Genomic DNA, 16,724 nt, shown 5'->3' on the forward strand with positions numbered 1-16,724 from the left:
TGAAGCCCACAAGTCACTAAGGGCAACAGAATACTCAAAGTTTGTGACAACAAATTTTCATGTTAGTTGCCCAAGTTGGAATTTAGGAGCCAAATCTTATACTGTCTTGTGCACTTACATGTATACGTATATGCTTTGTTTACTTTTTTCCTTTTTTTTTTTTTTTTTAAATCTTGATGACATGATGAATGGTGAATGACAGAATCACAGAATGATTAAGGTGGGAAGGGACTACTGGAGGTCATTTGGTCCAACCCCCCCTGCTCAACCTAAAGCCCAGGACTGTGTCCACATGGTTTTGAATATCCCCAAGGATGGAGACTCCACAACCTCTGAGGGCAACCTGTGCCAGCACTTGGTCACTTCCTCAGTAAAAAAGCGCTTGTGATGTTCAGAGGGAATCTCTTGTGTGTCAGTTTGTGCCCATTGCCTCTGGTTCTGTGCCTGGGCATGACTGAAAAGAGCCTAGTTTTGCACTTCCCTTTGTTGAACTTCATGAGGTTTCTGTTGGCCCATTTCTCCAGCCTGTTGAGGTCCCTCTGGATGGCAGCATAACCCCCTGGCACACCAGCCACTCCTCCAGATCCAGATCATTAATGACGTTGTTAAACAGGACTGGATCCATTTTGACTGCTGGGGTACATCACTGTTTATTAGCCTTCAGAGCACTGATCACCACCCCCTGGGCCTGGCCCTTCAGCCAGTTGTCAGTCCACCTCATTGTCTGCTTATCCAAGCCCATACACCAATAGCTTCTCTAGAAGGATCCTACAGGACAGTGTCAAAGGCCTTAGTGCCTTTGACAGGTCCAGGTAGACAATATTCACGGCTCTCCCCTCATCCACTGGGCTAGTCAGTTCACTGTAGAAGTATCAAGTTGATCAAGCATGACTTCCCCTTGGTGAAGTCAGCCATGATGACTACTCATGATGACAGTCTTGTCCTTAGTGCTCCTGGAAATGGTTTCCAAGAACAGCTGCTCCATCACCTTCCCAGAGATCAAGGTGTAGTTCCCTGACTTCTCCTTCTTGCCCTTCCTGGAGAAAGGAGTGACATTTACTTTCTTATAGTCTTCAGGCACTTTCTCAGTCACCATGATCAACTAAAGATCATTGAAGGTGTCCTTTCAATGACATCTCTCAGCATTTGTAGGTGCATCAAATAAGGGCCCATGGACTTATGTATGCCCAGTTTCCTTAAGTATTCCCTGACCTGATGCTCTTCCACCATGGGTACATCTTCCTTGTTCCAGCCTTTCTCCCTTGTCTCTGGGACCTGAGATTCCTGAAGGCCAGTCTTGCTAGTAAAGACTGAGAAAAAGAGGGCATTCAGTGTCTCAGCCTTTTCCATATCCTGTGTACTCAGGGCCTCTGACTTATCGAGCAAAGGGCCCACATTTTCCCTAGTCATCCTTTTGTCACCTGTGTACATATAGAAGCCCTTCTTGTTGTCTTTGATGTCCCTGGACAGATTCAATTCTATTTGGTCCTTAGCTTGCCTAACTTCATTCCTGGATGTTCAGACAATGTTTCTGAATTCCTCCCAGGTTACCCATCCTTGCTTCCACCCTCTGTATACTTCCTTTCCATGTTTAAGTTTGGCTAGGAGCTCTTTGTTCACCCATGTAGGCCTCTTGGTGTTTTTGCCTGACTTCTAATTTGTTGGGATTGAACGCTCTTGAGCTTGGAGGATGTAATCCTTGAATATTAACCACCTCTCTTAGACCTCTTTTCCCTCCAAGGCCTTACCCCTTATCTTCCAAGCAGATCTTTGAGGAGGCCAAAGTCTGTTCTCCTCAGGTGTGAGCTCACTTTTCACCCTTCTCCCTGCCCTTAGGCTCCTGAATTCTACCAGCTCATACTCACTGCAGCCAAGGCTGCCTTTGACCTTCACAGCCCCAACATGCCCCTCCTTGTTGGTAAGTATGAGGTCCAGCAGAGCACCTTTCCTCATTGGCTCTTCTATCCCTTGTAAGGATAAGTTGTTGTCAATTGACTCCAGGAACCTCCTGGACTGCTTATGTCCTGCTGTATTGTCCCACCAGCAGATGCAGGTGCCTGAGGTACCCCATGATGACCAAGGCCTGTGAATATGAGGCTGCTCCTATTTGTCTGTAGAGGGCTTCATCCGTTTGCTCATCCTGGTCATGTGGCCCAGAGCAGACACCCACTATAATGTCACCTTGACCTGTCCTCTCTTTAATCCTAACCCATAAACTCTCATCTGGCTCCTCATCCATCCCCAGGCAGAGCTCCATGCACTTCTGCTGCTCTCCTACATAAAGGGCAACTCCCCCTCTCATCTCCCCTCCCTGTCCTTCCTGAAGAGCCTGTATCCCTCCACTGTGACACTCCAGTCACAGGAGCCATCTGTGATCTCCGTGATCCCTCTCCTTACACCCTTTCCCCTCACCAGCAGGTTTTGTTATTGTTCTGCAGACAAGAACCAAGTAAGAAATGCTGCGTAAATGAAACTATATACAAGCATTGTCTATTGCTTCCCATTTTACTAAAGTATATGGAAGTCTGCCTCTGACTAGCTGTGCTGTTTTGTAACTCTATGTTCACATCCTTAAAGCTGTGTGCAACAAAAAAATCACTTTTCCAAAGATTAGAGGCATGCATTACTCTGACTGGAAAGGCTAGATATTGCTGGATGACTCATAAGTCACGTTACGTAGGACATGAGAAGAAGACATTAAAAGTGAAGGCCTCTTAGTTCAATTAAGTATAGCCATTTCTCATGTATCATATAGGATTTGTCAGGCTGGAGCACAGAATTGGTCCAATGATCACATATAAAATGCTACGCAACACACAAGAAATAAATTCCTGTGAGTAGCCGGTTCTGTCAAAGCTGTTATGGCTTTTTATATCAAAGACAGGTAATGGCTTAAGAGCGGCAGAGAAGCATGCCTGAAAAGGTAAGAAAAGCACCTTGCAACTCTAAGACAGCACAGACATAGCTCCTCTATTTGCAGACACACTCCCCTTAAATGGCAGGCCAGAAGAGAGGGTGGGGACATCCCTGCAGCGGTGACAGCCAGACACCTCTCCCAAAACAGGTGACGAATGTTGAAAAAGGAACATCTGGCTATTTTGACAGTTAGCTGCCAAGCAAATTCCTGAATGACTTCCTGAAGTTGTGCCCTAATTGTCCACATCTTTTCCACCTTGCCTTCGCTCCTGTACAATGGGGAATTGAGGATGGAAAGGTCATATTTCACCACTTGCCTTTGATGCACCCCAGCCACCTATACATCCTCCTGGCTGCCGACAGCGCAGTGCTCAGCCAGGAAGGGAGATGGAATGGCAGCAAGGTCATACACGTTGCCTGTCAAGAGACACTGGGCTTCCCTAGAGAGAAGGAAGACAGACTCACCTTTCCCAATTTATTCTCCAGCCATCTGTCATACTTTCAAAAGGCAACTGCACAAATATGCCTCATACACAGACACACTCTTTACTTTGGTCTACAGCTCTATATTGGGATATACTGGCAATTTGTTCATCTCAGTGTGTAATTCTGCTCTGGGTCTGTATTTTAACAGTCTGCCTCCTCATCACTGTGGCACGTAACTGTCTTCAGGGACACACAGTTCACCTAGGGTACTATTTACTGGGCTTGCCAACTCTGGCCCAAAAGCAGAGAACTATTTAATTCCATTCTGATTGCCTTGACCCTACTCAAGCAGCCATGATTCTCATATTCACCATCAGCTTCTCACTTTTTCTTGTTCTGATGACCTCACTAAAAAAACAGGCCACAGTGTCTCCAAAGGAAATAAAATCCTTGAGCCTGAGTGCATTTTCTGCTCTTTATTTGTTTTATACTACGAAAAATGGACAAATTTCAGCACAAAAGAGAAAGGGTTAACAAAGTACCCAGGCTTATGTTTTCAACATGATTGGGCTGAGTGATAAGCTATATGCTTAGACATATATTAATGTGCATTTGCCCAAGTTGCTGACAAGAAACCAATCAAGCACGCAGGGTTACATACCTGCAATTAATTTCAGAAAATATAAGTATTCAGGGCATTCTCTCTTCCTTCTCTCTCCTCTCCTTTCCCTCTTCAAAGCCCTATGTTAGTTACTGTCTATGGTTCATGTTTATACAGAACGTACAAACGACCCCGCCTAAAAATGACAGTAATTTGCAAGATAGAAATCTTTTGATAAGATACAAGAAATATCTAGTACTCCGAATTCTGACCATTTTTTATCACCCAGCAGCCTAGGAACATGCCATCTGTCTGGTTTTCATTAGTATGCTTGACTGACTGACATCCCACCTCTCCAAGATGCACACTCGTTTTTGTGTTCCCCAATTTGTTGCCCTGAATAATAGTCTCCAGTAGAAAATGTAGTTTAAATCTGCTTCCACCACAAATATTATCCATATATTCAATCTATAATCTTTTTTTAGACCACACAGAGTCCACTCTAATATGAGTTTACTAAATAATTTCATGATACGTAACTCATTTATATGCTATCAGGATACTAAACGTTGTCAGCACACACCTTCCGAGGGCCCGTGTTCTTCAGCTCAAAGACATCCATGGTGTAGTTGACTCTGCGACCATAGTGGTCAAACTGAACATTTCCTGTCAATCCTTGTATTCGAACCTAGAAATGGAATAAAAGGCATTATGAAGATCCAGCCTTATATTCTTTATTCCAAATGTCACAGAGTAGTGGAAGTTATCCTGGCTATGTCCTTAGATGATTACCATAACAACAGTACTCTAGAATAGACAGGCATTATAAAGCAAAGAAGTTAGTCCTTTTTCCTTTGTGTTCCTTTTTCCTGTCAAACCGTGCTCAAAATAGGCTTAGATATGCCAGTAGCTAAGCGCTAACAAAGACACACAATGGACCTTCTCTTCTTTCATGCTGTGCAGCTCAACACTTTCCAGCTGCAGGTCCTAAAGAGCAGTACATTTTTTACTATTCTCATCACTGTTGCAGAATATTTTGGATCACATGAAATACACCTACAGGATGTTTGGCCTGAGCTCATATATCCTTTTAGTTTACACTCCGGTGGATTAAATGTATAAATTGAGTATATATGGCTTATCAAGGTAAACTTGACAACAACCTTGGCCCCAGCAAAGCTATTTACTATCACAGAAGATGGCTGACGTGCACAAGCCTAAACAGAGTGTTTTCAAAGCCTCAGAGCAAAGAAGGACAGATGTAAAGCCATAAGACTGTCAATGGCGGCTTTCCATGACCTGTGTCTCAGCTGAAACCAGAACTTTTTTTGTCTTTCAGTGCTTTACTGCCTCACCAAAGGGTACCCAGACTATGGTCCTCATTCCCAAAGAAGTCATGGAGATATTGCTGCTGTCTTTGATTGTATCAGGATCCAGCCATGCAAACCTCTTTGTCCAGATTCAAAGGCTCATGCTGTCCACCCTAATACAGAAGCCTGACTTCATGCTTCTCACAATTGTTACACATCTGTGCATCTGCACAGAGTATGTGAAGCATACAAAACTCTTTATTTATATCCCTAAGAGTCAGGATGTGGATTTAAACCACTTACTCCTTCCCTCTGTCCATTTTTATCTCTGCAGATTTTTCTCCAAGACTGAAACCTTGGCTTCCAGGCACAGAGCTGCCAGCTCTCTCAGCAGTCACTTCTCCTCAGCAGTTTCTCCTGAGTGGAGCCTGCTCATTTGCAATGATTTAAATTCTACTGCAGGATTTTTGTTTTCTTACTGTCCCATTCAAAGGAAGGGCTAAATCATCTTGACAGAGATCTGGAACTTTCTAGGCATTCGTATTCATCAGGAATTCAAAATCCTGACATCAGAGAACACTAGCTCTGGGTTATTTGTTTTTAAAGAAAAAAATATTACCTATGTGATTTCCCTGGGAGAAATCTACTTTTATTCAGGATGACAGAAACATATTGAAGGGTTATATTACATAGCTATACCTTTTTCCTTAAATGACAATAACTGTACACCCAGTTTTTATGCAAAAGCAACAGAGAGCTCACCACTTCAATGGAAGAAGTCCCAACTATCTTAATAGAAGTAATCGTTGTTTCAAATAGTAGTAGTTCCCTTCATTCCAAGTTATAAATCAGAACAACCAGAACAGCCCCAGCTGTTTCCAAATGGGAATTGAAAGATAAATGTCCCCTTTCCCACTACTGCTGTTGTGTATAATAGCTTTCAAATCATATAGTGTACAACTAGTATCCAAAGATCCAAAGATCACTAGAATAAAGTCTATCCTTACCTGTTTTAATGTCCTCTCCATATCAATTCCTTGACCCCATGGGGCTGCAGGGTTAGCAAGACAATCACCAGCATTTCCTCTCCTTGAAATATCTATTTTCTGTCTTCTAAGGTTACGGAAAGTTTCAGCCATCACAAGTACTCCATCATACGTTAGTGCAGATGTATACTAAATAGATGGACAAACACACCGCTTTAGAGTTGGCATGTCTTTACAAAAATCAGCTGCCTCAGATATTTCTAGTTTGATTCATTTGCAGCAGCTTCTACACTTCAATTTAGAAAAAAAACTCTCCTCAAAATCAAAAGCTATTTTGTCTAAGGAACAAATGCAGGACTGAAGAGAGTACATTTCAGTAGCTTCAGCTTTAAAACTATTTCTTCAGGGTAGAGAAATCTGCCTCTGAAGAATTGTTAAAAGAAATACATTAAAAGAAATACATTAATCCAGAAATAGAAAAGTCTTAAATTTTTTTTCCAGTTGTTCTATACATTAGGAAACAACCTCACCCCCCCAACTTACTCAAAAGAAAAAAAAAGAAACAGTAACTCACTGAGAAAATATAATTGAAAAAAATGCACGGCTAATGAGCAGACATCCAGGCTATTGGAATTGTTAAGAATGATCAAGAATGCTCTTCCTACTGGAAAACCTATGTTGGCTCTCTGAATAACATAGAGCGCTGAATGGTCTGTGTTTCTACACTAACTACAGTAAATGCTTTATCTTTTCCTGTGAGGGTGGTGAGACACTGGAACAGGTTGCCCAGGGAAGCTGTGGATGCCCCATCCCTGGAGGTGTTCAAGGCCAGGCTGGATGAGGCTTTGAGCAACCTGGTCTAGTGGATGGTGTCCCGGCCCATGGCAGGTGGGGTGGAACTCGATGATCTTTGAGGTCCCTTCCAACCCAAACCATTCTGTGAGTCTGTGAGTTTTCAACAGACGATATTCTGGAGCCACATAAACAAAGGGGTGTTTTCTTCAGTATGGTCCTCTGATGAACACACTGCACCAGGAGAAGTTGTTCACATGCCCAGGGCTGCTATTGATATGCCCTGTAACTTCCAAATTTTAAATTCACTTATTCAACCTAATTTCCTTCCTTTCCTTTGTCCTGCATGTTGTAAGCTCTTTGGGACATGGTTTATCTTTAGAATCTCATATTTTGGTTATCCATACGTGTGATTCAGATTAATCGTGCTTACTTCTCAGATGGAGGCAGCACAATCCAGTTCATGTGGCAAGGAGTCCTATAGACTAAATTGTTCCTGTCACCAGTACTTTGGGATGTTTGCACTCCATAGCCTACAGCATCCTTGGTTGTTGTTGTTTTTTTGTTTTTGTTTTTGTTTTTTTTCCCTCTAGAACATAAATTTTTTGAATATTCACTGAATTACGTAGCTATGCTTTGTATTATCCATGTTGATACTTTCTCTAGACTCTGACAACCTAACATTCTCCCAGCCAAGGGAGAGCTGATTGCTTATCTTTGCACAATGCCCAGCATAAAGGATCCCAGTCTCAACTAGGTCTGATATGCATTAGCACATATAATAACAGAACAATTTTGATGAAGTCATATCTAGAACTATGCTGTGATTTGCCTGCCAAGACACTTATAGGTGAGAGAAATATTTTGTTATCCATCTGCAAGGGATTAGGATAGAGGAACACTGGGATGTAATTTCACTGTAAGATCATGCCTGAAAGTGATTACTACACCAGGTTTTGAGGTGAATAGAATTTCCAAAGGAAACTCCAGATGAAAATTTATGGGCACTAAATTTACAGTTGTGGTTATATCTCATATACAGAAGAATTCAGCTGTCGGGAAAGCTCTGCACTCAAAGTAAATCTAGATAATTGCACTAATTCATGTAAAATTGGTTGAATAAGTTGTCAGTTAAACATTTGACCTTTAATTCCTGTCAGTAAAAGGATGAAGTTGGAGAATAAGTGACAAAGGACATTAAAGTACATCAGTGAAATGTGTTGCAGTTTGTGTTTCTAACACACAATCATAAGGATAGGCATAATTAGTTGCCAGTAACAGTTAAGATCAACTGCCACCTTCTCTTCCTAAATATTAAGGTCTTCATTCATGTATTCAGCAACGTTAATCAGAAATGAGAACACTGGAGTGATATCGTTGGTAGTGCTTCAGATCAGCCAGTACCTTTGGTGGGGTCTCGGATCCTGGGTATTCTCTCTGGTCCAGCTTCTTCCAGCGCTGCATCAGCTTAGTTACCATCGGGGTACTGAAATCTACTAGCTGGAATCCAGTCACATTGGCTCCTCCGTGCATAAATCTCTCCAGAGAAATATCTTTGAATCCCTAGAAAATCAATTTAAGATTTTGCTTGTCCTCATACACCACTGTGGGTCCAACCTCTTCTAGGTCAGCAAGGCAGCATAAAGAATGTACAGCAGCAACTTTCCATTAGAAGTCAAGACTTAAAACTAGAGAATAATATTGAACCTTTGTTCATAATTTCCATTTGTGTAATAAACAAGGAAAAAAAACCCAAGAAGTTAATTTCCAAATTATTGCTAGGGTGGTCTTGACAGCTAAGAAACACATTGCTGGGAGTGGCAGACAGCTTTTGAATAAATGCCTTATGCGAATCAACTGAAAAGTGTCTGCAGAATATTAAAACCTTAATCTAATTTCCATCAAAGTTGGCAGATTTGAGTGAGCACTGTAGTAGTGCTTTAACCAGTATATCCCCGATTCTTTGCATGTTTGTAAAATGAACAACACTATTGTGTGAATACATTTATTCCAGGATTCATTGTTTAAGCTGAGATAATGAGATAATATAACAGACATTGGAAGGCAGAGACAGCACATGAAGATCTCACTGTTAGTGCAAGGAAAATATAACATCAGAATCACACTTTTGTGAAATATGATGGTGGTAGCTCCCAGTTCTGCTACATATTTAAAGCCTAGAGTGACACTCAACATTGAAAGAAAAAATAATACTTCCTGACTTACTAGTTTCTCAGGCTAATCTGTTCAGCACATATAAAGGCAAATTCTTAAGTAAAATTTGCCTTTAGAGACATAACTGAACTTCAAGAAACTGCATAATGCAAACTAGTAAAGCAAGCTAAGAAGCAAGCATGAATCTTTCTGCTCCCTTCCCAGCTGCTACGTTTAATGTTAGTTCAGAGTTATCTTATTTTTTTATTTCCTTAAATTCCTCTCATCGGCGATTATCAGTGCAAACAGAAGTGTATTATCACACTCAAGTCAAAAAGAAAGGCGGAAAAAAATTGTGGGATACTGACCCAATATCCCAGGGAAAGAACTTGTTAAGGACGGGGATTTCATTCATGTCCTAAAGGATACTGACAGTAAATAAAAAAAGTGACACACCAGGAAGTCATATTATTCACATTACTGAACTGCCAGTAGATAGCAACGTGTGCCCCTGCTGAAGGAGATGAGCAGATGTGACTGTCTCCACTGTATATCCCACTAGCAGTTGACTGCAACATCCAGTTCCTTGTTTACAGCAACTATTTCGCGTTGGAAAAATTACTTTGGGAACTATAAATTTGTAATGCTGAAAATCTAATTTGTAAGACCTAAGAGAATAGACATGTCTTGTTTAAAATGCCTGAGGTCCTAAAAATAATCTGAAGTGATCTTAAGTTAAGGTACAAGAACAGCAAGGCACAATAAAATATTTCATGTTAACTAAAATTCCTTGAGGAAGAGTAAAAAGAAAACAATTTAAAACATACATTAGACTCTGTCCTACATTCACTGCAGTTAGCCAGGCAGGTATTTTGGCTTAAAGAATGGGTTATTTTATTAATAAAATATTGCATTTACTCTTTCTTTGCCTTCTTCTGAACATTACCTTTGTGAATAGGCAGTTTAGACTTGCAGTGAAAATACTGAACTAGCAATTTGACTGGAAATAGCTGATCTTACAGCAAAATGAATGTTCCCTGGTGAATGTAGAAAAGCTACCTCAGGAATTGTTATGTTAGTAATATTAACAAGATGAGTCAAAAATCATAGTGTAGTTCTGTAAATTCTAATTCAGCCACAAGATACACTTAGTAGTCCTTCATGTTACATTGATTTTGATAAAATTCAAGAGGGTAGCACTGTGCCCTTCTTGTCTAGATGGCTGTAACAACAAAACCAAGTTCTTTTATGCACCATAAAGAATTTCTTATGCACAACCACATATTAGTGACAAATGGCAAATGTTGTGTGAAGTGCTATAACTTCAAAGCAAAAACTGAGCGTTTCACTTACCAAGCAGGGGTATAATACTAGAAAAGTATCTTACCAGGTTGGCAACAATATAATGGTATCCTTTAACATGCTTTCCCACGCTCACAATCTGTGGGAGAGAAATAAGAAAGACAAAAGAAAAAACAATGTCATATTGTTTCATCTAGAAAGGTGTTTTCATAGCCAAATAGATATAAATTCTGAATTATATAACATCAGTAATATGATGTTGAGAGTCTTCATCTAATAAGACAGCAGTAACTTTCCAGGTGCTTACTCATGGGAAAAAATTACAATGAAAGTGAGTAAAGTAATGAACTGGTAGTCTGAGTGTCTTCTGTATGAATTAAAATGTTACTGTAGTATGCTATTTTATCAAATAGAGCAATTATGTATGAGGTACAAATTAAGAAGGAGGAGGTCACACACTATCTAGGAAGCCTACCCGCTGATATACTTTTCCATTTTAAATAACTGAGGAATTTATGAATCAAACTGTGTTTTCATCTCTCAAGATCAAAGCTGTTTGCCCTTGAGGTGGTCAAGTACTACAAGTGTTGCTCAGCTCTTAGTGATACCCTAAAGACTTTGGGCATGGTCATGAATGAGGATAGACCAAGAACGGACAGCAAGGGTGAGGCTGCCAAAATTTGACATCAAGTGATGCAAAAAGGGAACAACCATGATGTGCAGGTGCTACAGTCCTGATATGGTAAGATCAACAACAGAGTTTAGACAAAAACTATGTCAACCTACACCTTGTATCAATATGATTGCCACTGCTATGATGGAATGTCTCTTATTTAACATGCTAAAAATTGAAACTGATGAGAGACTATTTTGTCAGCAGAAAAATGGTGCAATAGTTTCATTACAGATTAAAGTTGTTTTTACTAAAGAAACTAACAGCATTGCCTGTAACATGCAGCTTCCATTTAATACCAGTACAGAATCTTTTTAGCTCTTATTTTTTATAATTTACCACTCATTTAGAAAAAGCCTGCTTGCAGCCCCAATATGTGAGCATTTTTCTCCTCATGTACTCATCTCCACAAAGCATTTGAGCTTTCTTCCAAATGACTAAATAAGACACAGGCAAAAGTTCTCTATGTGGTGCAGGTTGCTCAACAGGTAATGGGAAACTTATAGACCTGTCTCCTTTCCTGCTTTAAAATCTTAGCTCCAGGCCTTGTCCTGAAGAACTGGCAACTCCTTGCCTTCATGGGTCACACCTCATGTTCAAAAGATAGAACAAACATTCACTAAGCCTTGCAGCTCCTTTTACCAGTGCTGCAAAAAATAATATCACATTTTGGAGATGAGAGGCAAGTTGCTGAAGGACTAAATAATTTGGACAAAGACATCCAAGGGGCCAGGATTCAAATCCAGATTAAGACTTGGAAATGCTTGATTCCTAGCTGTGTTGTTCCAGTAAGTCAATTTGCTTCTACAGCAGAGTGGAAGGGAAGATCGAAGAGATGTGGCTAAGTGTCTTGTCAGAACTGTTTTAATTTCATTATTTTAAAGCAATAAAGTGAACAAGCAATTTCTCTGTTATCCTGTTGTTCTTCTTGTTTCCCAACCTCTGTTTCATTTTAGACTCTGTAGCTAAAATGATAATATTTAAAAAGCAAAACATAAGCTAAAAAAGCCCCCAAAATCCCACTTCCCTCCCAAGCCATGATGACATTGTTGCTCTTCATATAAATGAATCACTCATTTTGGACTCAATAAAGCTCCCATTAAGATCAGTGATTAAATACCATTGCTACCATTTCATTGGGGGGCTGCAGAGAGCAACAGGGAGAAATCACACTTTTCCCTGTCACCAATTCAATGCATGTGAGAAGGGTGCTGTCGAGACATTTTTTTTTTCACTGAATACAAAGGGTTCACATCCCTGCTGGTTCAATGGCCTCAACAGGGATCTGATTCCTGACACCAATAAAACATGCTAATGAAAATACATTTGCCTCCTCATTACAAGGAAACTGATATAGATTAAAACCTCACATTTTTAAATAACTACAGAATCACAGTTTGAATATAAGTGGACTGACATGATTTAAGATGTACATGACATGATAACCAGATCCTCAGCTTGGGCAAATCGCTGCAGGTCCCTTCAAGCTCTTGGAAGCTGATGTAGCTTTGGCAATTAAGACCCTCAGTGATCTGTTCCCTGATTTGGTTGTGTAACACAAATTGTGACAATCATTGCAATGTATCAGTCAAATAAAACAAGCACATGATCAACCTGCAACCGTTGAGGTACTTTAGATACATGTTCATACTTGTCACCATCAAAATGACTAAATATGGTGAATGATTAACCAGATTTGCTTCTGTGCTTGATCCTAGCAAATGCATGTAGAAATGACTGCTGAATTCCTGGATTTAGTGTGAACAATACAGAATATCTTTGGAAAAAAAATGAATTTTTCAGTGTATTCTCTCAGAAAATTGTCTCTGGGGGTAGTGATAAAGGTATACATTTATGTATCATCTAGTTGTCTTAAATTCCTTATGATCAGAGGAAAGAGCAGGCACTTTGAGGAAATGATTCATCTTATCCTAAAGCACATGTCTAAATTTAATTAGACAGCTTGTGCCCTGAAAGTACATATTTTTCTGCGCTGACTAGAAAAAGAGTTGATGGTGATTAGCTCTGATGTAGACACCTACATTTTATATGCCTAATGTTAACTGAGATGAATTTCACCCTAAGAATGTTGATCATGCAGACTGAAAAGAGAAAGGATGCTACATGGCTTGAATTTCCAACCAAGACTGAAGACAATTCTGATTTTGAATTTGAAAATATTATGGTTATTGATCACACACAGTTTCCAAATCAGGAATTGCTTATGATTTAGGGAAAAAAATGCCTGTTTAGTGAGACAGCTTTCTGTGAGCATCTCACACTTTCAAATATCCAAAATACACATACAGTCACCTTTCTCCTTCAAATACTCAAAACTGCAGATTATGATCTATAAAATGGGATATGAATTCTTGCTACCTGAAGAACCACCATTGTCTCTATTGTAGTTCTTCACTGAGATAAATTGAGACAATGAACTTAAGTCTTTCATAACAAGAGAAGGAGTTTCTGGCAGCTGCTGAGTCTGGAATGCAAACTCTCACACTTTTCTTCTCCATTCTTTAACTGGTTAGCAGTGACTAGAGCTTTAACAGAGATGAGACCTCAACCATTCCATACATGTAACAGTGGATATTGCCCTGAACCACAAACTAAACAGATGAGTGCTGGTGAGTGAGGGAACAATATTTTTGTTCTATGGCAGAGCTGAGGTGTGTGTGGAGGAAAGATCCAGCAAACCTATTCTGAAAGGGAAAAGTAAGACTGAGATTTTTGGCAGATGAGGTAGAAGTTCACTAAGTTTGGGGGCACCTTAAAACCCCAGGTATTTCCTTGTGCAACCCTAAATTCAGACCTAAGGACCAAGCTCAGTCACAGTCCAGAGAGAGAGCAGAGTTGCATTGCCTAATACCTACATCAGCAAGCATCGAAGTCCATAGGATAGGATCTGTACAGCAAAAGCATTGGTGCTAAGGAACTGGCATCCATAGCATCCACATTTCAGAGTTTTACTCTGGACTGTCTCTAACCTGGTCACTAGACTGAACTCACAGTGGGTGTCCGTGTACTTCAGGGGGGCTTCTGGGCATATCTTCTTGTTTGGTGTCATCCAAAAGAAAACCAATTCATGTATTTTGAGTCTGTCCTTGATGTGAAATGCAGCACAGTAAATGGCTGCAATCAGGTTAATTTCAAAAGAGCGTGTTCCTCTTTTCCAAAGCATTCAACCAAGATGCTTTATGTGCCTGTGGGCCCTGCTCTCTTAGACAGGCCCTGAGCATCCATGGGGCAGGGGGCACAAGGCTGAGCATTCCTTCCTTCATTTCAAAAAGGAAGGCCCTGAAGAGGGTGACGCTGCCCCAGGCACCCGTGGTCGCTCTGCCCAGGGAGCAGGAGGTCTGGCTTGGCTCTCACCTCGGCCAGCTGCAAAACCTGCGACAGGGCTAGGCACCAAAATTGGGCTTTGCCAGTCACATAAGCAGTGATACACCATGAAACTGCTGACATGGTAGGTCAGGGTCATGGTGGGTCAGGGAGGACCCTCATGTGTAACTGTCCTTTTCATTCTGTCAGGATTTTTGTCTCAAAACTGTTCTAGTGCCAGTAACCTGAGCGAGTGGGATTAGATCCATTCCTCCCCCTCACATAGTACTTCTTCACTTGCACCTTCTAAACATTTATATTTGCTCTGTACTCCCACTCTTACTTCTCCTTGAATAACACACACAGATATTGCACCTGGCCTTTGTGGCAGTGAGAGCTTAAGGTGACCTCAGCTTGCTCAGGGAGATTTTGGGAAGAAAGTGTTGGGAAGGGTGAACGGATTTGGGACTTCTTTGGGGAAGGATGAGAGCAGAGGATGCCGCACCAGCTCTTTTATATTGATTTGCATGTTTTAATTCAATGACCAGGGTAGCTACCACCTAGAATTGGAGCTCTTTTATACTCTTATTTGTAAAACTCAATAAATTATTAAATAATGAACATCATTTGGAAGAAGAATGAATAAGAAAATACAAACTGCTTCCCAAATTACAATAAACAGGAAAGACAACAAGAGCCATTCCATGTATTACCTAGTAGTGAATACTGTTAGTGAATACTTCCTTTCAGTAAATGCAACAGGATAGAATCAAAGAAAGTGAAATACTAAGGCCACTAGGCTATCAAGGCTGTTTCAGAATCTAATCCAACTTTTTTTTTTTCCCAAACATAATTCTGTATGCCAGTGTCCATAGAAAGGTGAACTTTGAAAAAAAAAAAACAAAACAACCAGCCTTAGGCTCTATTCACATTACTAAGGCATCTATGTGTGAGAAACTAAAAAGAACAGTACATTGTGAGAATTTTTAGTTGCTGATCTTTCATACTCAATTAAGGAAACACGTTATTCTGATTTCAGTGAATCTAGTGGTAACCAAACTTAACTGCAATTATTCTACCGACTTAAAGTGTGGTAAAAGCAGGGCCAGTGAGATCAGAATTCAACTTAAGCCACAACTCTGAACTTTCCAACTGTATCATACAATACTGTTCTTTCCAGTTAGCTGAACAATAGCCTGGACTAGAAAATTAGAAACTATTCCACTATTGAAAAGAAGAGCTACCAGTGTCTGCTTTGATTATTTTCTTTTTTTTTTTCCCAAGGAGTGGCAAGTTCACTGACTTTGATAAAAAGTATTTCCAGACTTATATCAGCATCTGAAGAGAGAATCAGGCCCCAAGTCATCTCCTGTTCTCTACTACTGTGAAATAGATATTGCATATAACTCATTTTAAAAGAATGCTTAACTCCTGTAGCATGAAATGTTCCTCGTTATGATTTCCAAAAGATGGAGGTCAGTGCAGCTGGAATGAAAAGGACTTATTTTCAGTTAAATCTCTTCAAAGGGTGATAGCGGTGCATTACCAATGGGACTTTAACAAAGGTTTACCTCTTTGCTATTGTGTCGCAATCCGCTACCTTAAGAAAAAGAACACCTGCGATAAAATGAAGTCTGTCTAACAATATAAAAAGTGGAGAGACTTGTTAAAGATGGAAGATTGAGGCCTGACCTGAAATATTGTGTCAGAAATGGTGATGATATAAACCACAACCAAAATGGGATTTTATCCAATATCTGAAGCAAGGATAAATCTTTTACAAAGCCATAAAAAAGCAATTGAGAAACAAGATTAATTTTAACAGCTGGTACTTGTGAAAGGCCACTGTTGTTGGGTAAAGGGTGGACTGTTAACAGCCTACAACCACCAGAGAGGATGTTAAAGGAGGCAAGAAACAAAGCAGAAATGGCTCCTTACAAATTGGCATTTCTTTCTCTGTTGTGAAGGCAGGCACGGAGCCAGCACAGTGGTGCACACACCTGCCCCATGTGCAGCTGAGTAGAGGGGAAGGGTGCTTCCCACACAGCCCCTCTGCCCGCGACCTGCTGGCAGCGCAGAGCCCTTTGCAGCACAGGCAGCTGCCAGGGAAGAAACCCTAGAGAGATGGCTCAAAGGCCATTCACCAGTGCCCTGAGCATGGCTGTTTGCTTTCTTCTGCTGCTAAAGTTGTTTGCATTCAAAGCCTACTCCTCCAAAAGGCTCATTCAGCTTGTAGGGAA

General features: G+C 40.5%; 1 protein-coding gene across 1 annotated transcript in view; it reads right to left on the reverse strand.

The window, feature by feature from the left end:
* Positions 1 to 16,724, reverse strand: part of GRIA4 (glutamate receptor, ionotropic, AMPA 4) — a 93,706-nt gene that overhangs the window by 68,783 nt on the left and 8,199 nt on the right. Inside the window, exons 2-5 of the mRNA XM_010074626.1 lie at positions 10,573 to 10,680; positions 8,436 to 8,594; positions 6,261 to 6,428; positions 4,527 to 4,631 (exon numbers count right to left, since the gene is read on the reverse strand). Of these exons, the coding sequence (XP_010072928.1) occupies positions 4,527 to 4,631; positions 6,261 to 6,428; positions 8,436 to 8,594; positions 10,573 to 10,680 (540 nt within the window). The remainder of the gene's footprint in view (positions 1 to 4,526; positions 4,632 to 6,260; positions 6,429 to 8,435; positions 8,595 to 10,572; positions 10,681 to 16,724) is intronic.

This window comes from Pterocles gutturalis, unplaced genomic scaffold (genome assembly GCF_000699245.1).
Source record: "Pterocles gutturalis isolate BGI_N339 unplaced genomic scaffold, ASM69924v1 scaffold29847, whole genome shotgun sequence".
Classification (NCBI taxonomy): domain Eukaryota; kingdom Metazoa; phylum Chordata; class Aves; order Pterocliformes; family Pteroclidae; genus Pterocles; species Pterocles gutturalis.